At 43.5% G+C, this 26,231-nt stretch overlaps 1 protein-coding gene across 1 annotated transcript in view; it reads right to left on the reverse strand.

Moving 5' to 3' along the window:
- LOC126482058 (carboxyl-terminal PDZ ligand of neuronal nitric oxide synthase protein) overlaps nucleotides 1-26,231 on the reverse strand; it is a 948,220-nt gene that overhangs the window by 99,275 nt on the left and 822,714 nt on the right. Inside the window, exon 6 of the mRNA XM_050106034.1 lies at nucleotides 24,635-24,812. Within this exon, the coding sequence (XP_049961991.1) occupies nucleotides 24,635-24,812 (178 nt within the window). The remainder of the gene's footprint in view (nucleotides 1-24,634; nucleotides 24,813-26,231) is intronic.

The raw sequence follows: 26,231 nt of genomic DNA on the forward strand, positions 1-26,231 counted from the left end.
TAACTAGATGCTGGCCATTTACAAGTTCCCAAATGGCACACTGACCTACATTTAACCTGAATAGACGTATTTTTTCAGTCCTACTATGTAAACTTTCAACTAGTTTGTTTTTAAAGGCTACCAGATATAAATAAAAAATAGTTCATAGAATAGATGAAATAGTTCAGACGAAATGATTTTAGGCTATTTTTAAATTCTTATGTTACTCGGGAAATGATCAATAAGTAATTCTGATGCATATACAACCCGAATCTGGGCCACTGGCAGCTTTTATAATGAGTAATAACAATCATTTTGTCTTTTACTGCTGTAAGACACCGGAATTTTTCTCAAATATCTTTATTGTGAAGGTGCTCCTAAAATTCCTAACTCCTCTGACGCGGTAGCTATGAAGTGACTGTTAATGGACGTCACATATAATTCTTACTGCTCGGTTTTCTACAATCAAGTGACGAGTTACCCGAAGAAATTACTCCGTAGGAATCTGTTGACTGGAAATATTTAAATACGTTAGGAGACTGATCCGTTTCTTTCCAAGATATCAACTATGTGGAGACCAAGTGTAACTGAATTTAGTTGTTTGAGCAGCTCAGTAATATGTTTCTACCAGTTCACACTTTCATCAATTTGTACAACCAAAAATTTGGGACATAACCTGTTTATAGACTCCTGCTTATGTGCTACATCAGTTGTTGGTATACCTCTGTTCCTTGTACAGAACTGTAGTGAATTTTCTCAGAATTAAGGGACAGTTCACTTCCAGAGAATCACCGAATAATTCTTTGAAAAACAACATCAACAAATCCTGTTGCTTTCCTTCCAATGCTATTTGTTTTAACACTGGCTTCGCTGCAAAAAGTACTAATTGCGCTTGATGAATGTTAGGTGTAGTGTTATTCGCATATACCTCGTCTGTCCAAAAGATTTCGTGACTGGGTTTTAAAAAGTGACAACGGTTAGGAAGGTGATTTTTAATACTTTAGGTGTTCTACATAGTTACGCCCCCTTCCCCCTCTCCCTCAGCCCCCCCCCCCCCCCCCGCCCTCCTTGTATGCTTTTCAATTTACGCATCACATTTCCACTTTCTTCTGTCTTGGCGAACCTTCAGGAACCAGTCTGCACTTTATCGGTTTTTGGCAGGTTCGAATTGATAACACAAACTCTCGTGACCTGTGATGATGTTTTCCAGAGTATAAATGTCCGCGTTTTTCGTTTTACCGTAACAAAGACACGGCAAGCGTCCACGCGTTGTTGTATTTGTTTAGAAGTCATGGCGTGCAGGACGAACTTAGGATATACTCTTCTCTTCATCAAAACATTCTGGAAAATATCTTGAATACTTGATTTAGAGATGTTCAGTTCTTATTTATGCATTCTTCCATTGCTTCTTGGTAGAACAATTTCGTATTTAACGTTGTATAAAAAGTAAACTGTCTTTGTTCTACTGGTTTTTGTTGATTTCTATCTTCCGACTCAATGGACATTCGATAAGGATAAATGCTTCAAAAATGTGTTAAAATTTGTGCCAGGTCTCCTCCTTACTAGGCTGATATAGTGGTTTGCACATCCGCCTGTTAAGCAGGAGACGGGTCCAAGTTCTGGCCTTGGCACATACTTTAATTCATTACTTTAGTTTTATCCTTAGCTAGAACTAAACAAAAATCAGTAGAACAGAAACAGTTTATTTGTTATTCCATCTTAAAGATGTTCAATTCGTTGCCCCACTGTGATTTGTGACACAACAACGTAGACACACCATGGCTGCAAGTCCACTACTTCAGACTGGTTGCTCACAACTGACTGCTCTAATGCACATGTGTTGTTTGCTGTTGTTACTGGCCATTAAAATTGCTACACCAAGAAGTAATGCAGATGATAAAATGGGTATTCATTGGACAAATATATTTTACTAGAACTGACATGTGATTACATTTTCATGCAATTTGGGTGCATAGATCCTGAGAAATCAGTACCAAGAACAACAACCTCTGGCCGTAATAAAGACCTTGATACGCCGAGGCATTGAGTCAAACAGAGCTTGGATGACGTGTACAGGTACAGCTGCCCATGCAGCTTCAGTTCATCAAGAGTAGTGACCGGCGTATTGTGACGAGCCAGTTGCTCGGCCACCATTGACCAGACGTTTTCATTTGGTGAGAGATCTGGAGCATGTGCTGGCCAGGGCAGCAGTGGAACATTTTCTGTATTCAGAAAGGCCCGTACAGGACCTGCAACATGAGGTCGTGCCTTATCCTGCTGAAATGTAGGGTTTCACAGGGATCGAATGAAGGGTAGAGCCACGGGTCGTAACACATCTGAAATGTAACGTCCACTGTTCAAAATGCCGCCAATGCGAACAAGAGGTGACCGAGACGTGTAACCAATGATACCCCATACCATCACACCAGGTGATACGCCAGTATGGCGATGAAGAATACACGGTTGCAAAGTGCGTTCACCGCGATGTCGCCAAACACGGATGCGACCATCATGATGCTGTAAACAGAACATGGATTCATCCGAAAAAATGACGTTTTGCCATTCGTGCACCCAGGTTCGTCGTTGAGTACACCATCGCAGGCGCTCCTGTCTGTGATGCAGCGTCAAGGGTAACCGCAGCCACGGTCTCCGAGCTGATAGTCCATGCTGCTGCAAACGTCGTCGAACTGTTCGTGCAGATGGTTGTTGTCTTGAAAATTTCCCTATCTGATGACTCAGGGATCGAGACTTGGCTGCACGATCCGTTACAGCCATGCGGATAAGATGCCTGTCATCTCGACTGCTAGTGATACGAGGCCGCTGGGATCCAGGACGGCGTTCCGTATTACCCTCCTGAACCCACCGATTCCATATTCTGCTAACAGTCATTGGATATCGACCAACGCGAGCAGCAATGTCACGATACGATAAACCGCAATCGCGATACGCTACAATCCGACCTTTATCTAAGTCGGAAACGTGATGGTACGCATTTCTCCTCCTTACACGAGGCATCACGGCAACGTTTCACCAGGCAACGCCGGTCAACTACTGATTGTGTATGAGAAATCGGTTGGAAACTTTCCTCATGTCAGCACGTTTTAGGTGTCGTCACTGGCGCCAGCCTTGTGTGTATATCACAGCATCTTCTTCCCATCGGTTAAATTTCGTGTCTGTAGCTCGTCATCTTCGTGGTGTAGCAATTTTAATGGCCAGTAGTGTAGTTCAAGCTGCCACCGTAGTTAGCGCGCTGCCGTCGCTTATACACTGGGAATAAAATGGCTGGGAACGTTTTGGACGGGTGGTGCACAAGCAACAAGAGTGGAGCCAAAACTGAACCGCGTGGGACGCCGTGATTACTCCTCTGTCAATAGAATTTCCTCATCTTGCTACGTCGGCTCGGTCGGCTGGTTCAGTGATGAGTCGGGGAAGACGAGACCGCTGTATTCTAAGTGTACATACTTGCGCGTAGCTTGTTATAGGACAGCTGACAGCTCGGCCGGCGGAAAGCAACAATGGCGAGACCGGGGCGCGGGGCGGTGGTGCGCCGCTGCGGCCGCCCGCTCCCCGCCGGCAGCGCGCCAGCAGCGCATTGTGCGCCTGCCAAGGCGGCCGCCTCTTGACGTCACGCGCGCAGGAATAACAGCCGCGGCCAGTGGCGGCCACGCCGTGTCACCGGCGCGACGGCCCTCCGCAGCCGCCCCCTGCTCTGCGGCCGGCGAGCGCACACTCGCAGCCAAGTGCCGCGGCGACTCACCTACACACGCTGACGGGGCACAGCTACCACCGGCTCCCACGTCGTAGTTCCACTAATGGCGGTTAACATCGCAACACTATGAAGGCGGAATGCAACGTCTTGTTCTTTTCCTGGTCTTAACCCATACAGGATCGGCATGTTAATCCTAGTTTCGTGATGTTAGTGGTGTAGGTTGACATACTGCCCTTCCTCTCACCACACTTCTCCCCGGGGACAATATTAGTTCAAAAATGTTCAAATGTGTGTGAAATCTTATGGGACTTAACTGCTAAGGTCATCAGTCCCTAAGCTTACACACTACTTAAGGTAAATTATCCTAAGGAAAAACACACACACCCATGCCCGAGGGAGGACTCGAACCTCCGCCGGGACCAGCCACACAGTCCATGACTGCAGCGCCCAAGACCGCTCGGCTAATCCCGCGCGGCCTATATTAGTTACCCCATCTGTCTGCGTCTAGTGTCACCTCATCTGAACGTGTGAGAATATTTTCTAAATACACTGACGGAAAAAGTCGCAACACAAAAAAATATTTAATACAGGATAATGATAATGTCGTCCGTTGGTGCCTCATCTGTGCTCGACTAGAGACAGATGTGGCGGTCGATCAGGCCAAGGCAACATGTCGACACTCAGTAGAGCAATTTGGGTTCCAACAGCAGTTTGTGGGCGAGCTTTATCCTGTTGGGAAAAACCTCCTAGAATGACGTTCATGAATGGAAGCACGACAGGTCGAATCACCAGATTCACGTACAACTCTGCGGTAAGGTTGCGTGGGATAACCAGAAGAGTGTTCCTGTTGTCATACGAAATCGCGCCCCAGACCATAACTCCAGGTGTAGGTCCAGAGTGTCTAGTATACAGACAAATTGTGCGCAGGCCCTCAGCTGGCCTCCTAACCAGGACTGTTGATATTTTTAATACTATCGGGTATCCGATGTATCGATATTTTCGATACAGCGAAAAAAATTGTCTGCATGTTGATATACCGACGGGAAAAATATCGACACATTGGCGAAAGGAAAAAAATAACATCGGCTGCACATTGTAAATATACTGCCAGTTTTAGGACTTTATATTTAAGTACTGATTTATCATAACAGCCGCGCGGGATTAGCAGAGCGGTCTTAGGCGCTGCAGTCATGGACTCTGCGGCTGATCCCGGCGGAGTTCGAGTCCTCCCTCGGGCAGCATGGGTGTGTGTGATGGTCCTTGGGATAATTTAGGTTAAGTAGTGTGTAAGCTTAGGGACTGATGACCTTAGCAGTTAAGTCCTATAAGATTTCACACACATTTGAACATTTTATCACAACATATTCTATACATCAACAAGATAGCAGCCCGCTTATCCCACTTAGAGCAACAATTAAAGGAGAAAGATGCACTGTTGAACAGGCATGCTACGAAACTGCGGAACGGTTCACACCCTATAATCCCGTTTAGTGTATCACCTTTTCCAGAACCAGAATATTGCTCTGGTCTCCTAGTCGTGTCCCATTTGAAACGCACGATGTTGTTTTAATTATCCTTCTATTTATGCTGCACTCTTTTCCCAGTTACCAGCACAATGGTGACTGTGGATAACAAGTCGGTTTTCAGCCATGTGGTAGTGTCGTTCTTTTTTTTTTCAACACAATCACATATGTTTCAGGCTTGATACCCTTCTTCTACTTAATCTTCAACGATCTTCGATTCTACATTTTAGAATGAAGTGTAATGGCTTGTATTATTTGTTAAGCCACGCATGTTCCTAGCACGCCATCAAGCTGCATTTCATGACAATCAGCATCTCTGCTTTTTAGAGTGCACTTAGTATTACTTTTTTATTTCTGCTGTGTTTTACCAGTGAGACTAAAAATCCTCCCGCTTAACCACAGTTTCATAGCTTCTAGTAGGTTTACTAAGGTTTCTTTCCATATCGAACCTTCCACTCCATACAGCAGAGCAATTCATACACCCTTGGCTAAAAAGTATTGAGCACCCTACAAATTTTTCCCGTGTGCTGTAAGTATAACAACAATAAGTAACTCTTTCGTTTTAAACGTAGTTCGTCGGCACCGACAAAGGCAAAAAATAATGACTCTCCTCAAAGCCACCAGTAACACATCTGGTGTAATAAAATTTGCCATTTGACTGTTTTTCTGTGTACTAATCAGTTCACTACATTCGCTAGTTGTAGACACATGTCGCTAATGTAGTGATCTTTTGCTGTTTACATCTGTGACATCAGTGATGCTGCTGTATTACGTATAAAAGAAACTAACTTAGTTAAGAAAAACGTGTACAGGTAAAGCTTTTTTGCATGAGCAAGGCAAATCGTAGGTGCACATTTCGAAAACTGTGAAATGTTCACTCCGATCTGTACAATACGCTTTTGAGCGATTCACCGTGACCGGGTCTCATATTGACAGGCTCAGAGCAGGACACAAACAGATCACATCAGACCTTGAGGACCAAATGACAGTAAGAGAGTCGTTAAAACTAGGAACTAAACCTCTTTAGACCTCGCTGCTGAGTTGTCTGAAAGTTTTAACAAAAAAATATCTGCTTGCACCACTCTCAGACGACTCCAAGAAGCTGGTCTAAAAGGCTGTAAAGCCAAGAAGAAGTCATAGCTCTCGGACAAGAATAGAAAGGCGCGGTATAAATGGGCTCTAAAACACAAAATGTTCACCGAACAAATATGTTCAAATATCTTGTGGCCTGACGAAGTTAACATTCAGGTAGGTTTGTCAATTTGATGCTCTAACAACACATACCAATTTGGATAAAAATCCAAATATATTAATTTAAAAGCTCATGAAAGAATCCTCTATAATATTCATTCATATTTCAGATGTTATGTGCACCGGGTGTGGCGTATGTCCGTCGCCGGATGGCTGAGGAATATAACCCAGAGTGTGTGGTACCTACCGTAAAACATGGCAGAGGGAGCATCATGAACTGGGGCTGCAGGAGTGGAACAATTTACCGTATGTGAAGGCCGATGAATTCCACACGTATAGAGACGTCCAAGAATCTGGCTTACTGCCTTTTTTTACAACGCTTTTTGACGATACAAACATGGACGGCGTTTATTTCCAGCACGATAACTCAGTCTTCCATAAATCTGTCAGCACAAAGATATGCGTTCGGGAATATTATTTTGTGCTTCTGGCCTGGCCTGCTCAATCACCGCACCTGAACCCCATAGAACATTTATGGGGGTTATTGAAGCGAAAAGTCAGGTGGCACACAATTAAACCAAAAGAAGAATTAAAAGACCGCCAGCGCTCTGAATGGAATGCCGTAAGCGCCAAATACTGTAAAAAGCTAGTGTGCTCTCTAGTAAAACGAATTTCTGCTGTAATAAGGGTAAAAGGTGGGCACACTAAATATTAATTTTTTGTTACTAACAAACATTTCATACTTGGCAAATTGTTCCCCTTCCTTTAATTCTCTTATTTATCCCAACACTCAAACTCACCTAGGGTGCACAACACCGAGTGCCAAGTGTGTATAAGGTTACACACTATGCTGACGTTATACAGAGGTCATTGTGTTACAGCTTCATATGTTTCATGCCTCCGAGTCACTCTCCTCATAAAATCAATATGGTATCGAACATTCTAGTGGAGATAGCACTGACGTCCATAATAGTTCAAATCGCAAGCAACTTCTGAAGCCTAGACTCGCACGCCACATAAATTGACGGGTATCAGTTTCCCCGGATATAAAGACGTTAATTCCACTGATTCTTAACCGCTGGTGGACTGATACAAATGCAAAATGAGAAATTTTTGACTAATTAGGGATATTAATATCAAGATACATCTTGATCACATCTCTGACTTGCCTCTTAGGAAAACAATGCTGGTTCAGACCGATACAGGTAGGTTATAACGTAAGGGAATTAATAATAACATAACCTAACCGTTAGTTACCCAACAAAACAAGGAAGATCAAGGTAACATCCCGTCAACGGAATGATTACTGGTGATGGCTATTTGGCCATCAGGACAAGACGTAGCAAGTGAATTGGCTGTTGCATATACAGGGTGGTCCATTGATAGTGATCGGGCCAAATATCTCATGAAATAAGCATCAAACGAAAAAACTACAAAGAACAAAACTCGTCTAGCTTAAAGGGGGAAACCAGATGGCGCTATGGTTGACCCGCTAGATGGCGGCGCTATAGGTCAAACGGATATCAACCGCGTTTTTGTAAATAGGAACACCCATTTTTTATTAGATATTCGTGTAGTGCCAAAAGAACTATGAATGTTTTAGTTGGACCACTTTCTTCGCTTTGTGATAGATGGCGCTGTAATAGTCATAAACGTATAAGTACGTGGTATCACGTAACACTCCGTCAGTGCGGACAGTATTTGCTTCGTTATACATTACCCGTGTTAAAATGGACCGTTTACCAATTGCGGAAAAGGTCGATATCGTGTTGATGTACGGCTATTGTGATCAAAATGCCCAACGGGCGTGTGCTATGAATGCTGCTCGGTATCCTGGACGACATCATCCAAGTGTCCGGACCGTTGGGCGGATAGTTACGTTATTTAAGGAAACAGGAAGTTTTCAGCCACATGTGAAACGTCAACCACGACCTGCAACAAATGATGATGCCCAAGTAGGTGTTTTAGCTGCTGTCGCGGCTAATCCGCACATCAGTAGCAGACAAACTGCGCGAGAATCGGGAATCTCAAAAACGTCGGTGTTGAGAATCGTACATCAACATCGACTGCACCCGTACCACATTTCCATGCACCAGGAATGGCATGGCGACGACTTTGAACGTCGTGTACAGTTCTGCCACTGGGCACAAGAGAAATTACGGGACGATGACAGATTTTTTGCACGCGTTCTATTTAGCGACGAAGCGTCATTCACCAACACCGGTAAGTTAACCGGCATAATATGCACTATTTGGCAGCGGAAAATCCACGATGGCTGCGACAAGTGGAACATCAGCGACCTTGAAGGGTTACTGTATGGTGCGGCGTTATGGGAGGGAGGATAATTGGCCCCCATTTTATCGATGGCAATCTATATGGTGCAATGTATGCTGATTTCCTACGTAATGTTCTACCGATGTTACTACTAGATGTTTGACTGCATGACAGAATGGCGATGTACTTCCAACATGATGGATGTCCGGCGTGCGGTTGAAGCGGTATTGAATAGCATATTTCATGACCGGTGGATTGGTCGTCGAAGCACCATACCATGGCCCTCACGTTCAACAGATCTGACGTCACCGGATTGCTTTCTGTGGGGAAAGTTGAAGGATACTTGCTGTCGTGATCCACCGACAACACCTGACAACATGCATCAGCGCATTGTCAATGCATGTGCGAAGATTACTGAAGGCAATCGCTGTTGAGAGGAATGTCGTTACACGTATTGCCAAATGCATTATTTTGAACATTTATTGCATTAATGTGGTATTTACAGGTAATCACGCTGTAACAGCATGCCTTCTCAGAAATGATAAGTTCACAAAGGTTTACAGGGTCACAATGTGGCCATCGTCTGTGACGTGGAAAACATCAATACGACAGTCACACTACTGTTAAACACTTCCCAACACTTCATGGCCGACATCAGCGACCGCATTAAATATTCTTCGTTGTTGACTCCTCTGAGTGCCTGGAATCAATATCGTGTGTACGAGACTACGTCTTTGCTAGATTCAAGAGTACGTGTTTACCTTCCTTGCAATAGGGAGCAAACGGCGTGTGTAGAATTCATCGGAGCGGTCGGCCTCGCCGTCGCAGTCCTGTGTTGGAGGACGTGATGACGGTGTCTCCACGCATAGGTCAGGTTTCCTGCCTGGTCTTCGTACCCTCATGTGGCCGAGCGGGAAGCTTCAACTTGGCCCCTTGGTCTCTGGTGCGTTTCCCGTAGTCCAGACCGGGCTGTCAGCGTCGAGAAGTGACTTAAGAACGAACTTGGTCAAAGTGCAGTAACATTTGCGCACGACACCGACCGCTATGAAATTGTTACTCCAGGGCGGTCACAGAGGAAAATTGTTTTGGTGAGAATCTTATGTCAAAAACTGCTCCTTCGGATCTCACCTGTAACTTATAGTGAACTTTAATTGTTGCTATTCACCATGGTGGGCGTTGCGTGTTTGTGTTCACCAGTGTCCTTTAATCTGGGTGCTAACACGCACTTATATTCCGTGCATGATAACTGTCGAATATTGTGTTTTCCTTTTTTTAATTGCCTCAACTGTGAAATCCCTTGTTAACATAACTATTATTTCTCGTTTTTGAGTTATGTTGATCTCTGGAGTGCCAAAGCAGAATATAGTTTATAACACTTAACTATCTTTGTTATATTCTGCTGTAATATTAAATCTTTCGAAGTTTTGGCCAAGTATCTTTGTGCATCTCCCGTGCTTATAGTGGCCACATTTTATCTGCGTTTAAATATATGTTTCAGTGCTCTAAAGTCTGTTTTGAATTCTGTTTCTTTCTATCTGTTATAGTAATCCATTTTTTTACGCTGTCCATTTGTTAATACCATTGCAAGGTGCCAGTAGATTGATCACGCCAACACCAGTGAATTAAAAGTAGAACTATACTTCATTTATTATTTGAAACAAGAGTGATTGGTTTAAAAAGCTGGTTAAAGTGTTTAGTGTTTAATAATGTCACTGATATTCTAAAGTAACCATTGTTAATAGATTCAGCTACCGAAAAGTTGTACTTGTTCATTTCACGGATATTTACTTTTCGTGTTGAATTTGGGAAAAGTCTTTATGATGAAACGTGTATATATGTTTGTAAAATAATTGGGTATTTGTCATTCTGTGGCAGTATCGTGATTAAAATTGTCCTTACCATTCCCCCCCACGCCCGCCTCTACAAAAAAAAAAAAAAAAAAAAAAAACTGTGGCAACTCTTCAAAATTACGTACAGATACGAACACGCGATCAGTGACATAACCCCATAAGAGGAAACCGCATAGAATTAAGTTACATGATTGTGGAGGCCATTGCAGAGGACTATCGTGATGGGAAGTAGCTGGAATCCAATTCTGAGACAGTTCGGCACTGAAGTAATCAAGTAAGTTTGAAACAATAGTGTGGTGGAGGACCGTCGTGCCCCGAAATGAAGCCTTCAGTGTCTTTCTATAATCGTAGTGCAAACCATTTTACCTCCATCTCCAGGTGTATTAAACCAGTCTCAGTTCTGTATACAAAGAAAAATCATGAACTTTTGAAGAGAACATGGTACATAATACTTTAATTCTACGTGACTCACGGATGTGTTCCACAATCACGTGTGAATGTTTTGCGCTGCAAACACGTACGCACGCACGATTCACATTTCCAGACACATGAACAAGAATTCATCACCGAAAACCGTCTTCTATGAAAAACTGTCGTTTTCCAGTAGCCGCTGCAAGTATCTTCAGAAGTCAGAACAGAGCTCGTTGTCCCGAGCAGGCAGCGAATGTAACAATTGCAGCTGGTATGGATTTACAGCTTACGCTCGCGTAAATTCTGCCAGACAGTTGACTGCAATATTGTTGATGTCTTCGGAATCTTGGCGAATGATTCACGCACAGTCTCCATCAGCCAGTCTCATGGAATGTGTTGTACCACTCACGGATTGCCTAACACCTGATACGAAATTGTTGCTGAACCGTCACAACTGACTCACATTAACCGAATTCAACGATACAAAACGCACGCATCGTTCCTTTATACACCATGTTCTGACTCGCCTGTCCCAAAGGTGCGCTCTGCAATTACGACAGATGGAGATGGTTCCTATCCACTGATACATACCATTATCCTGTATGTCCTATAGTTTTCGTGCAGTGTCTTATGAAATCCCGGATGAACTTTTGAATAAGACTCTTTCTAAACAGTCTGACATTCTATAATAATTAAACTATGAGATAGCGGAGTCATGAAGACGCCGGACTCACGTTCAGCAGGATGGCGGTTTAAGAACTGCCCGGCCATCAAGATTTACATTTTCTGGTGTTTTCGCAAATCGTGTGATGCAAATACCAGGAACGAAAAGGACGATATCTTTCACCATTCTTTCCCATTCCGAGATTATGCCCCATCTCTAATAATGTCTATGGAACGTTAAATAGTATTCTTCGAACATAGTTGCTAAGGTTCAGTGACCGTGTCAGAATTATATTAGAACAAATAAGCCCTCGGTCACAAATATTAAGTCAAAATTGACCAGGTTTCGTCTTCAGAATTAAACTAACTGTTCTAAAACATAATAGGTATATAAGACATTAATAAACTAAAGTGTGTACTGACTGGAAAGAGTTTTGTTGCAACCCGTGTTCACTCAGGTACGAGCAGCCCTTAGCGGCTCGCCATCTTATCTTATTTACAACTTTTCATGACGTCGCCTTCCGGCTTAGATTTTTTTAGAATGTGACTTGTAAGTACTGCATCTCTTTCCAGTCAGTACACACTTTAGTTTATTAATGTCTTATATACCGGTTTTATTTTAGAACAGTTAGTTTAAGTCTGAAGACAATGCTCATAGTAGCGTCGAAACCTGGTCAATTTTGACTTAATATTTGTGACCGAGGGCTTATTTGTTCTAATATAGTATTCTTCCTTTCTTGTAAAATAAAATTTTGCAAGTCTGTCATTGTACGTAATAGTTCACCTTCCTAACGAGAAACTGAATCCTCCAGGATAAAATCAGCTAAAAGCGGAAAGACTAATCAGAAATGCTGTAGGCGTACCGACATGAAGATCAGCAGATTCAGAAATATTCTATAAACGGAAAGGAATACACAAAAAAAATGCAAGGTATTGTATAAACCCGTTGGCAAGAAGGATAGTTGTACGAGTGTAAGTAAGGCAAGAGGTGTCCCTAATGCACGGAACGAGAGAGAACCCGTGAAAAGTGAGGAAGAACTACATGCTAGAAATTAAAATATATCACTTCTACGTTAACTGAAGGCACAGAAGTTACTGGTCGTAAAATATAGGGGTCATGTGTATGTTATTAGTTTTAACCTTTAGACTTCCCTTTTGTAATCAGTTCTCAGATCTGACAAAGAAAATAATATTGACTTTACTTGCAACAAAAAAAGTTCAACATTTGTTGATCAGTCTAATTACGGAAGTGACAGCAGACATAATCATGCTCCTGCTTACAGTCGGGTACCTCCGCTTCATGAGCGTAGTAATTCGAAACTATCTTCCCATTCAGTTTCTGTCGGTGACATTCATCGATATGTTCTATGGAGCTCAAACGATCGTATAACACTAACGACATCGCACATGCATCCCAATTTGAAAGATTTATAACAAGCATCACTCGACAACATAATTTCAAAGTCTCAAAACAGGCTGATTGACTTTTAGGTTTTACTAAGACGTCACTAAAAAGATCATCTCCATTACCCAACTGACAGAGCTCGTTTCAAATACGGAAGCAGCGTACTCAGATTATCGATTTGAACAAAAACGGAGAGGAGGAGGAGGAGAAGAGACAGGGAGACAGAGAGAGAGAGGAAGCTAGAGAGAGAGAGACAGAGAGAGAGAGAGAGAGAAAGAGAGAGAGAGGAAGCTGTAGAGAGAGAGAGAGAGAGAGAGAGAGACGGATGGCGAGCCTAATTGTGTATTTTTCGTATGCCGTGTCGGACACATGAATCATATTGATCTTACACATTAACACGAGGGCTATCCACAAAGTACATTACGTTGTGTTATTAAAAATGAACAAAGTATTGGAAATTTTTTTTATTATATACAGATGAAAGCCACACTTAAATACTACTTTTCTACATAGTTGCCATTTAAATTAAGACACTTATTGCAGCGATGGACGAGCTTGGAAATTCCTTCGTCGTAAAATTCGGCCGCCTGCGCCTTCAACCACGTGGTTACCTCTTCTTGAAACTGTGCGTCGTCATCAAAACGCTGCATAGCCAACCACTTCTTCATTGCTGGGTATAAGTGGAAGTCGCTCGGCGCCAGGTCGGGACTGTACGGCGGATGAGGAAACAACTCCCACTTAAAAGATTCGAGAACTTCACGAGTGGCATTTGCCGTGTGGGCCCAGGCGTTGTCGTGAATCAGCAATATCTTTGAGCCCAACTTTGCCCTGCGCTTGTTTTGTATTGCTCTTCTGAAGTTGTGCAGAGTTTGGCAATACCTTTGAGAGTTTATTGTAGTGCCTCTTTCCAGGAAATCCACAAAAATCACACCTTTTCTGTCCCAAGAGACAGTCGATACGTGGTTGAAGGCGCAGGCGGCCGAATTTTACGACGAATGAATCTCCAAGCTCGTCCATCGCTACGATAAGTGCCTTAATTTAAATGGCAACTATGTAGAAAACTAGTATTTAAGTGTGGCTTTCATCTGTATATAATAAAAAAATTTCCAATACTTTATTTATTTTTAATTCCAAAACGTAATGTACTTTGTGGATGGCCCTCGTACTTTTGTTGTAGTGGCGTCTCCCACTTCAAGCTGATGTCTAGATGATTCTTTCACGATGTCTTCGTTTTCGAAGTGCTGTCAAATTGTTAACTGTCCTCTTTCTCCTATTCCTTTCGTGAGCTTTTAAGATCTGTGGTCGTAGATGAGGAAACCAGGAGGACGATGCGCTGCTGTTATGATTTGAAGCGGCGTAGTGAATACGAGAGCGAAAAGCCAAGAAAAAATTTATAGTCGGAGACAGAGAGATTGCGTAAGAGTTTGGCACCATGCTGGTTCACAGACTGGGCGCAGTGGAGAACGCTACCGTAGCGACATGGGAACGGCAACAGCCATTCGATCAGACAGATTCACTGGATCAAAACCATAGAAGGAATGCCATGCTAAATGCGACTGAGAGAGACTGGAAACAGATGCAGGCAGTAGGCGGTAGGCAGCAGGCAGTAGAACAGAAGAGCTCTGAATTCAAGATCGCAACAAACGAAACAATTTAGTCACAAACGCTTAAATTGAGTGATCCCGTGAGACCGTTGTACTTGCTATAAACGGGAAACTAGTTGGTACCAGCTAGTAACTAAATACAGTACATCCACAGCCTAATGAAACTATATGAGGAGGCGGTATAAAAACAAGAACTTCAGGTGTCACAAAGGTCTTTACGTTGCTTCATATGACCTGACGATGACTGCAGGTTACGAATGATTTTTACATGATGAGTGAGCGGTGATTGCTGTCTCGATAAATGAAAGAATAAAGAACACGTGGAAACACTGAAAAAGAGTGTAGTCAAAAAAATTGACATGACATGGATATTAAACGTTATTTCAGGAAATGGAAAGTGAAAATAATGACTCGCAGAAGAAAAACCAAATAGATGGTGTTAATGTATCGAAGTCCTGTAGACCAGAAGAGCAGTTTCGAATGGCGATTAAAAGGTGAAAAATGGTTTGGAGGAAACTGGCCAGTCATTAGGGACAGTTAGACATCGACAGACAACCGATTGATTTTTGGTGACACGACTGAATAGTGCTAGAAAGTCACCTCTAACCCACAATTACAATATTGGAAGATTTAATTTGGTCACTGCTAAGACCAGCAGGAACTGAAGGGATTACATTATTTGATCTGGTAGCCTTTATCTATGAAACTAGTAGATTGACAGAATAGCATTAAGATGTGTCATGTAGAATGGTAGGGTGGATAAATGTGAAAGCTATTGGTGGATCAGATTGAAATCTGAAGCTTCTAAATTTCTGATTTCAATAATGAACACAAGAATAAAATGAAAAATGAAAGCGCCACTGGACGGACATCGGCATGGATTGATAAAATTAATGTATCAAGGAAACAATTGCTGTGTTGCATTTTGTAATCTAAATATGTATAAAGTAACCATTAGTTGTGACGTTGTGGAGGATCTACAGAAAGATATGGGCAAGGTGAGATGAAAAAAAAAGGGGTGTCTTATCTAAACAGCGCACACTCCGCTGCAGAGTGAAAATCTCATTCTGGAAAAAAAAAAATGTTCGTAATCTTGAGAAGTATGGGAATATAATATAAATACCTGCAAACAATTTCAACCGTCTTGAAGTGGGGGGGTGATAAAAGTGTAAGATATTGGACAAGTCATAGTTGCAGTTTTCGACAGTTGAAGCGAAAAATCAATGATACAATGCACTGAGGCTGTACGTGTTTCGCCCTCAGTGATGTGTTGCAAGTAGGCAAGTGATGTAGCCAGGCGCTGAAAGATACACCAAGGAAGCACTTTGCAATATTTCAAGAAATAAGAAAAGACGGCTGCGATAATCTACTGGAAGATGGGTGGCTGGCATTAGTAAACATGGAGAGAGCAACATATATGGGAATTGGTGAAGATCGTAATGCACGGAGGAGAAATATATATACCAGCAGGTTAACCAGGTTTTCACTTTACTTATTTATGCCAATAATATATTACGAAATGAAGTCATGGAGCAGTAATAAACTAAGTTCATTTACTTGTATTATTCGCAATTTTTCTCCAGATAATAAATGACAAGTATGTGAAGTTCGGGAAAATTTCTTCATGTTTTCTAGAATTAGACTTTGCATGCCAACCTACCTTTCCAGTCCCACTGGATTTGATCATAATATTTGTCGTTTGAATAGCTTTTACATTACATCCATTCACCATCACACACCTAGGAGATAAAATCGTGACAGCCACCAAACAGCCCATCAACCCCAAAAATTATGGATTCAGTAGTATTAACGTAGATTTTTCAAAACTTTTACACGGCACTCCCGTCACACACTCAGGGGTGTCTTATCTAAACAGTGTCAAATTTGGCCCTACGGTTAAGCTGGAACACACACACAACCGAGCGAGGTGGCGCAGTGGTTAGACACTGGACTCGCATTCGGGAGGACGACGGTTCAATCCCACGTCCGGCCATCCTGATTTAGGGTTTCTGTGATTTCCCTAAATCACTCCAGGCAAATGCCGGGATGGTTCCTCTGAAAGGGCACGGCCGACTTCCTTCCCCATTCTTCCCTAATCCGATGACACCGATGACCACGCTGTCTGGTCTCCTTCCCCAAACCAACCAACACACACACATCACACACACACACACACACACACACACACACACACACACACCTGAATGACTAATTGTCTGAATAAATAAGCTGTTGGCTGGAGCCCAAAGTTCATAGTTCCGTCTTCTAGATATCTGAAACTAACTAAAAAGTGTCGCAAAGTTTTCAGAAAACAGAGATTTTAACAGTGAACAGATGGTCAGAATCACACTACTGGTAGAGATTATTACTGCCACACACGGATTTCAGCACTTCATTGTTTATATCCTCAGTGTTACGTCTTGAGATCCTCATTGAGAGAAGAACCGATGATTAAACATGAGTTGACAGAAGCTATCATACTGCTGCACGTAATATTTTAACGTAATGTCGACTTATCTCGCAGAGGATCTGAAAATGAGAACGTAAACACTGAATCGCTGAAATTTGTGTCAAACAGTAATAATTCATTTGAACGGTGTGATACTAACGATGTAGTCACAGTCGAAACTTTACAACGGCCTGCAAAGCATTTCAGATACCTAGAAAGGAGATCGATGCATTTCGTGCTCCAGCCTATTACACTGGTGCGCACGATTTAAATTTTACTGTTATCCTGAAAGCCATTTTTAACGGCGTCCTTTTAAAACCAGTATTTATTACGTGACAGGAATGCCTCAGCGGGTCGTAAATAACAGAACGAGGAAACAAGATTTGGCATGCTGAAAGCCCGCCCACCTGTGACCGCCATCTCTCTAGCTAGGGATTCCGCGCGGACGAGCTGGCCCATTGACAGATTTTGCAATGTCTGCTGCTGAGAGCGAAGGTTGCAGTGCCGACATCGAGGCTAACGTTTTTCAGGACAGCAGGAGAAGACCAGAAAATTACTTCCGCAGTGTAAATCTAAATACCGTGACTTACATCAATACATATACTCCGCTAGTCTCCTCTATGAGTTCTAATTTCTCCAATTTTCTCGTATTGGCCATTTTGCTCGACGGTTGTGGGAGGAAGTAAAATGTTGTCCGACTATACCTAGACCGTAATCTTCGAGTTTTCAACTTCTCCGAGATACAAAATGCTTCTCTTGTACTTGAGCCGTGGCGGGAGTGGTGCCAGGGCTATCTTTGGTTAGGCACTATCGATTCCCTCTGGCAGAAGTTTGTCTTTGGAACCTGGGCCGGCTCAGGAAATAGCGAGCAGTACGGAGTGGAAATAGACAGCAACGTTGGGCACGGCACGCGGAAGTGCGCGTATTAGCGAGACGTTGGAGAGACGACAGCGAGCACGGTATGCCCGAGTACGGGCGGCAGTTAGCGCTTGATCGTACTGGGGTCAGTAACAGCAGGCCGGCGCTGTGGCTTCTTGGCAACCTCGTGAAGCTATGCATGTGCTCGCTTCCCTGAAGGAACACGCTGTTACTATCGGACTAAGCAGCGTCTGGTGTCTTCGCCACATCGATTCAACAGCTGGCATCAAGTTAAGTACTTCAAGTCCAAACAACAATTAGTGAAATATGATGATGATTGCTCTTGAGGCAGCAAAGCGTTGCAAGGACTGTGATGTGATATTTCATGCCTCTTATTAAGTGTGTGCTTCGCTCCTTAATAGTATTGTTCTTACTTCAGCCGGCAAGTGTCTAAAACATTGATACGTGTGCGCAGCCTTACCGAACGATCTATATTCCGTGTCTAAAGATTGCCGTGTGGTACCTTACAGGCCCACATAAGGTGCTCCATGTGATGCTTGGGTTTTAATGAGCCAGTTCCGTTTGCATCATTCGTGTACGTGGTACTGCTTAAAGGAATGAAACCAGTTTTTTTATTGTCAGTTTTGTCGAAGTAGTTTTCTATTTAAGTTTGAGTATTAAGGTGAAGGAAGGGTTGTTTGGTTCCCTGTTGTCGCTTCTGATTTATGTTTCAGAGATCGGAAGCAGTGGGCCACCGAAGTGCAGAGCCTCCCCTTTTAAATTACTAGCGGGTGTGCGGGCTGTGGACTTCGCCTGTGCTCGCGTGTCCTGTTTGGTTCCGATTTCGGTGTTCTGAATGGGGTGGAGGTACAAACGGAGTCCACATCTTAATTCGAAGATAAGTACTCAGTCGCCTCCACCGTTCGTGGCCAAGTCGCGGCCTCACAATCTCGGGCCTCAGTTATTGTACAAGCGGCAGTTTTCTAAAACTTGTGGTGGCTCTGCAAGGTTGCCCGGGTTAAATGTTTTAAATATATGTCTTCAGAATTTTGAGGGATTTCTAGAAGAATGTGTCTTAATTGAAACCGTTTTCTAAAATTTCGGTGCAATTCAGCCTTAGTGACGTATGTCAATTTTGATGGGGAAATAACTGGGTTATTATCGATCAAACTGTCTATAACCTTGTAAAGTTGTTTGGTAATATCTCGGCCGGGAGGGTCAGTTTTCAATCTACGTGGAAATAATAATTGATGTCTTGGTTATTTGATGTAAGGTTTATTTTAAATGATTTACTTGGCCCGAGTGGCGGTTTTTTAAAATGTTTTTAAATAGATTAATTCATTTGTGGTTTTATACAACAAGCAGTTTGTACAGTTTGCCTGAATGACGTTTCTTAAAGAAATTATCTGATTTATGATTGTAATTCTCTTAATGATTTATCTACGATGCAAATAAATACGTTGAAATGAATTGGTCACTGTATCGGTCAAATCCTTCCACTCCCTTTATATTAAAGGTTAAGGAAATTGCAGTTATAGAAATAACGTTCCAGTAGTGTCTGCCACAAGAGTTTGTTGGTCATCTACCCAGTGCTCTCGTGTTTAGTTAACAATTCCGCGACGAAACGTACAGTTGTTCTTGGATCGTCTCTGTCTCTTGTATTAATCCAACCTGGTTAGAGTCTCAGACTAAAAAGCAATAATTGAGACTCAGTCGAAATATGTTTTGTAAACCACTTCTTTCGTGGATGAATTATTTTTCCTTATGATTCTTCCAATGAACGTCTGCTTGACATTTGCTTTTACTGCAGTTTGTGTTTTGTAGGCATTCCACTAGATGTCGCTCCGAATTTTTACTCGTAGGTATAACTGCGCTAGGAGTCGCGAGCAGAAGATCTTCTATGCAAGATGCAGGGCAGAGTTGATCATGGTTACTGTTCCAGTAATTTCTCATCAAAATTTCAATCGAACGGCAGTGGATTTTGCCTATTTATGCTCAATACATACACTGCCGGAAAAAAATTAGTACGCCTGGAAACACGATGTAGGCTTTGATCCGATGACGGGATATGCCACTGATAATGTTTGCAGCGTCGTCTGCCAATAGATAGTGAAGTGGACTAGCTACCAGATCGCCATTTGTGTTTACCCTTTAATAGGTAAGGTTAACAGGCGGAAGCGTCAGTGTGGGGCAAACGTGTGCAGCAAGTAGCAACCATGTCACAGAGATGTATACGTGCTTCCTACAATCAACTGAGCGAGTTAGAAAGAGGTAGATTTATGGCCTTCCGAGTGTCGGAATGGCCCTTTCAGAGAACCACCACACTAACTGGACATGCAGCGTCAGTTGTGCAACGATGCCAGTATCAGTGGGGACATTCTCACACCCGTAGACGAGGTTCTTCACATCCATGCAGCAATGACGCCCGCCGGGATCGTCGTATTGTGTACAGCTACCTCAGTACAGGTAAGAGGACTAGTGGGAGCCCAGCCGTGTCAGCACGAACTATTACGAAACCGTTATCAGCAGTGGAACTATGAACAAGTACATCTATAGCCTGTCTTCCACTCACGCCACAGCATCGACGTGTACGACTCGATTGGTGCTTTCAGAGTATCACCCGGAAGATGGAATGGCGCGCCCTGGCCTTCGGCGACGAAAGTGGTGGTTGTCTGCGCATTCGAAGTAGACCTGGTGATTACAGTCTCGCAGAGTGCATTTGTCCAAGATACAACGACCCCATCCCAGGTCGTATGGTCTGAGGTGCGATAAGCTACAGCTTGCATTCACCTTTGGTGTTTCTGGGTGGCACGTTAACCAAGTCTCGCTATTTGCAGAACACCGTCACCCCGGTCATTTTGCCGTTCTTGCAATTGGAAGGCGACGTGTTGTTCCAGCAGGATAATGCTCACCCAAACATTGCCCGAGAAATTCGATGTGTTCTATACGACATGCAGCAACTTCTCCGGCCAGCACGATCTCTGGACCTGTGTCCTAGTCGAGCACTTATCCAATATGATAGGACGAGAAGTGACTCGTGCGACTTGTCAACCAACAACTCTTATAGCACTACGTGAACAGGTCAAGCAAACTAGGCATAACGTTTCCCACGACAGTATTCGCCATCTGTACGACCGACTGGATCCAGAGTTCGTGAGTGCATTGCCACCCGTGGATGCTGCACCACGTACTAATATGAGTGTTACAGCATGGGTGGATACCTAGTACCGCAGAACCACTAGTGCTCTTATTTTGTACATGTAATTTCAGTTACCCCCATATGCACTATTGCAGCAAAAGGTCTTGAGTGAATGGGAAACCTCTAGAAGGGTGCGCTAATTGTTTTCCGGCAATATAAATGTGGAGGACCAATCGAAATAATACTTTCTAGGTGGCCTACGTGACTGCACACTCGTATCTCGTTACGTATTTTGACTCGAATTAACCTTGAAAATAAGCTTTGACGAGCTATATTTCAAAACGTGACTGGAACATGAATAGGGTAAATTAAAAGTAAAGGCTCTGAGTGTTGTAGGGCGCTATTTATACCTGCATTTGACTTACTGCTAGTAACAGCAGCAGTTTTTCTTTAACGCTTTTGGCTGGTTCTAGCTTTCCATATATAGTTGGGTCATTAGAGACTAAGCGCTAGGTCAGTTTTGTGGAGATTGGGAGCTGGGACTGGAAAGTGACCGTGCTGACAATACCAGCATTTATTATGGCCATAGGATCTGAATAATTTATATTATGCGGAAGAATGCAGATTTCTTTATGATGCCCTTTATTGGCACAGCGTACGTGCTAAACACTGGAATGAAAAGTCTGTCATAAAATGTATGTAGGCCTATAAGCAATAAAAGCATCATAACCATGAGTCTTATGTTTTGCGGTGCTTGATTATGATGCTGTTGTTATGTACAGATCAGCTGATAATGGAATGTGTTTTCCGAAATCGGTCATGTATGTCGTATTAATAGTCAACATCAGTACACTGCAGCTTGAGGAAGTCTCAAATATTTCACGTAATAAAATACATCTGGACTGCGTGTGTACGAGATGCCATAGCCAAGAACGATGGAGAAATTTATAAAGATTTCCTCTCACCATGAGTTTAGCGTTTTACAAGGCATTAACTAATCAGTAAGAAAAAACTCCACCGCAGACGCTTATAGTCCTTTCAGTCGAGCGCCGAGAACTGAATGCATGTTTTCAAGCGGATAACAAAACTTGCTGTCCAAAAGACCACTGTCGGTAAAAACGAAAGAATGGACAACTAGCACATTCCTAAATAGAAAGTTATAATACGATCAAAAACAAATGTAGTACCTGTCAGCTCGGTGTGAAAATATTTTTAAATTTACTTCCATTTCCTGCGGGACCATCGACATATAAGGGCCTTCAATGAATTTGTGACGTCACACTAGTCGGCTTGTCCGCCACACTTTGCGAACTTTCGTCTCCGTGTAAGGGACATAGGAAATGAATATTTAATTGAAAAGATACCCACTAAAGGTCTTAATTTTGTGTGTGCTATCGAGAACTTGCATCCATTTAAACGTGCAGACAAGAATTGTTAAACTCTCCTGAAACAGTCACTCGCTCTCGCCGGAGGCGGCTGCTGGTACTCGTAAGACCTGCAGTGTCACGTGCTGTGACGTACGAGCCGCGACCTGCGTTGCCCGTAGGCGTCGCTTTATGGAGCCAACGTAGTGTGGTGCCACAAACGAGAAAAGAAGGAAACTTTAATTGCTGAGTCCTTTGTTGTACTTGTTGTTCTGGTCCTCAGTCCAGAGACTGCCATCTTTATTGACCTAATTGTAGACAGGAATTAAACCTTAATCTTCCTTTTTTCCTTGCAAGGAATCGTTTGATGCAGTTCTCCACGCTATCCTGTCATGTGTAAGCATCTTCAGCTCTGCATAACGACTGTAACCTACGTGCGTTTATATCTGATTACTGTAGTCAATACTTGGTCTCCCGGTAAAAGTTTTATTGCCTATACTATCTTTCACCAGCGAACTGACTCTTCCTTGGTGCTTCGGTATATCTTCTATCAATCAACACCATCCTTTTTGTGGCGTGTGTACATCGAAGACTTGACAACATCTGTCAGTTGTTGTCAAGTCTTCGAAGTACACACTCCACAAAAGATTCACGGAATCCGGATATTGACGGTTCCAGTTACGCATGCATCGATGTATCTGACTTTTTATACATGATGTGTATAGGAGCCTGAAGATGGCATTAACGAGATGCCGAAACCGGAAGTCTTAGTGAGATAACAACTTCTGAAAATATACCTCTGTTTGCGATTTTTCTGCGGTAAATGTCTGACCAGCCGCTGTTCTGTATCCAAGATGGATCAACAGAGAGTACACCGACATTGTTATTAACGTTCTGATTGCGCCACGCAGGTCACTCCGAGTCCATTTTGGGGTAGTGAACTAGTGTCGGGGCGCGATAGAAGACAGAATACAATACTTCTCGCTCCCTTCTCAAGCACTGGTACCGTGTCATATCGCTCAAGTCTTATAAATTCAGCCTTGTTTACGTAGGTGTTTCGATCCCTGTATTTTATATTCGCTGCCTCAGATTGTGTTCAAAGCAACAATGTCAAATGCTTCTTCTTAAATCTAAAAATCTTATAAACGCTGGTTTGGTTGTCTGTACACCTAGACCTACGGGGAGAATATGTACAAGAGCCAAGAGGAAGACCAAGAACGAAGTGCTCGGATAAAAAATGGTGTAAGACAGAGATGTAATCATTCACCTCTGCTGCTCAGTCTACACATCGAAGAAGCTATGATAGAAACGTGGAAACGAAAGAAAGGTTCAAGAGCAGCATTAAAATTCAAGGCGAAAGGATGTCAATAATAAGATTTGCTGATGAGAATGCTTTCCTTGGGGAAAGCGAAGAAGAATTACAGGCTCTGTTAAGTGTAATGAACAGTCTAATGAGCACAGAATAGGGATCGAGAGTCAATCGAAGAAAGGCGAAAGTTATGAGAAGTAGCATGGATGAGAACATCGAGAAAGTTAACATAAGAACTGATGATCACGAAAAAGATGAAGTTAAGGAATTCTACTACCTAGGCAGCAAAATAACCAATGATGGTCGGAGCAAGGAGGACGTCAAAAGCAGACTAGCAATGGAGAAAAGGGAATTCCTGGCCAAGAGAAGTCTACTAGTATCAAACATAGGCCTTAATTTGAGGAATAAATCTCTGAGAATGTACGTTTGGAGAACAGCATTGTATGGTAGTGAAACATGGACTGTAGGAACACCGAAACAGAACAGAATCCAAGCATTCGAGATTTGGTGCTACAGAGGAATGCTGAAAATTAGGTTGACTGGTAGGGTAAGTAATGAGGAGGTTCTGTGCAGAATCGGAGAGGAAATGTGTGGAAAACACAGTTAAGGAAAAGGGACAGGATGATACGACATCTGTGAAGACATCAGCGAATGAGTTCCATGGTACTGAAGGGAGCTGTAGAGGGCAAAAACTGTGGAGGAAGACACAGATCGGGATACATCCAGAGTAACTGAGGAAGTAGGTTGCAAGTGCTACTCTGAGATGAAGAGGTTGGTACAGAGAGGAATTCGTGTCGGGCCGTATCAAACGAGTCAGGAGACTGATGACTGAAAAAGAAAATACCAAAAAAATATCTAAGATAGGAGCTGCCAGCCGTGGTACACAGAAGCGGCGCCTGCCTTTACCTTTGCGCTCGACCCCCGTGACTCCAGTGGTGGCCTCGGCCGCGTCCATGGCCGCCGTGGACGCGGTGCCCGCGAGGTCCTGGTCGTCGTCGTCGGCCGCGTTGCCCGCCGCAGCCGACAGCTTGTGGCACACCTCGAAGGCCTGCCCCACGGTTCGCACGATGCGCATCGCCTGGCTCTGCAACAAACGAGGCGGCCAATCTCACTCCGAGGTAACTACTTTAAAGGCATCGCTGGAACTGCAAAGGATGCATCGGAAAGATGGAGACTGACCCGTGGTGCTCAAGGCGATGGGACGACTTCCTTCGGCAAGAAAATCTTTGCGAGAATTCCGACAGGTCGAGTAGAAAAACTAGGCGAGAGAGGTCTGGGTTGTGGCGATAACTTGGAGACGCGTGCGCACGGCGATCGTGAGAGGAAGTTTGGAGGAGTGTTGTGGGCCCGCACGGGGTCTTGAGACAGGTCCTTAGTCTGTCGGCTGCTGCTGCCTTGGCCGGCCGGAGTGGCCGAGCGATTCTAGACGCTACAGTCCGGAACCACGCGACCGCTACGGTCGCAGGTTCGAATCCTGCCTCGGGCATGGATATGTGTGATGTCCTTAGGTTAGTTAGGTTTAAGTAGTTCTAAGTTCTAGGGGACTGATGACCACAGCAGTTAAGTCCCATAGTGCTCAGAGCCATTTGAACCATTTTGCTGCTGCCTTGTCGGCTACGACTGCCTTTCGTTTGTGCGATGCCTGATGGAGCCAATTCCAGCGATTGAAAACGTCTGCTTTAGTGCACTACTGTAATTGGTCGCCTTTGCCCACCATGTTATTGGGCAAGCAATTCAAGTTGTTTTTGGTGGTCCAAATGGTCTGGGCCGATCCGTTGATGGAGGAAGGAAACTGCCCGATGCAGTAACCGTATCTTTAATATTGCTGTGACAAGGGAGATCGGGTTGGCGCCTTGGCCTTGGATTATTATCGACTAAGTTATGTACGTGACGGCAGTTTTAAGAAAATACACTACTGGTCATTAAACTTGCTACACCAAGAAGAAATGTAGATGATAAATGGACAAATATATTATACTAGAACTGACATGTGATTACATTTCCACCCAATTTGGGTGCATAGATCCTGAGAAATCAGTACCCAGAACAACCACCTCTGGCCGAAATAACGGCCTTGATACGCATAGGCATAGAGTCAAACAGAGCTTGGATGGCGTGTACAGGTACAGCTGCCAATGCAGCTTCAACACGATACCACAGTTCATCAAGTGTAGTGACTGGCGTATTGTGACGAGCCAGTTGCTCGGCCAGCATGGACCAGACGTTTTCAATTGGTGAGAGATTTGGAGAATGTGCTGCCTAGGGCAGCAATCGAACATTTTCTGTGTCCAGAAAGGCCCGTACAGGACCTGCAACATGCGGTCGGGCATTATCCTGCTGATATGTAGGGCTTCACAGGAATCGAATGAAGGGTAGCGCCACGGGTCGTACACATATGAAATGTAACGTCCACTGTTCAAAGTGCCGTCAATGCGAGCAAGAGGTGACCGAGACGTATAACCAATGGCACCCCATACCATGACGCCGGGTGATACGCCAGTAT

The sequence above is a fragment of the Schistocerca serialis genome, chromosome 5, assembly GCF_023864345.2.
Source record: "Schistocerca serialis cubense isolate TAMUIC-IGC-003099 chromosome 5, iqSchSeri2.2, whole genome shotgun sequence".
Lineage (NCBI taxonomy): Eukaryota > Metazoa > Arthropoda > Insecta > Orthoptera > Acrididae > Schistocerca > Schistocerca serialis.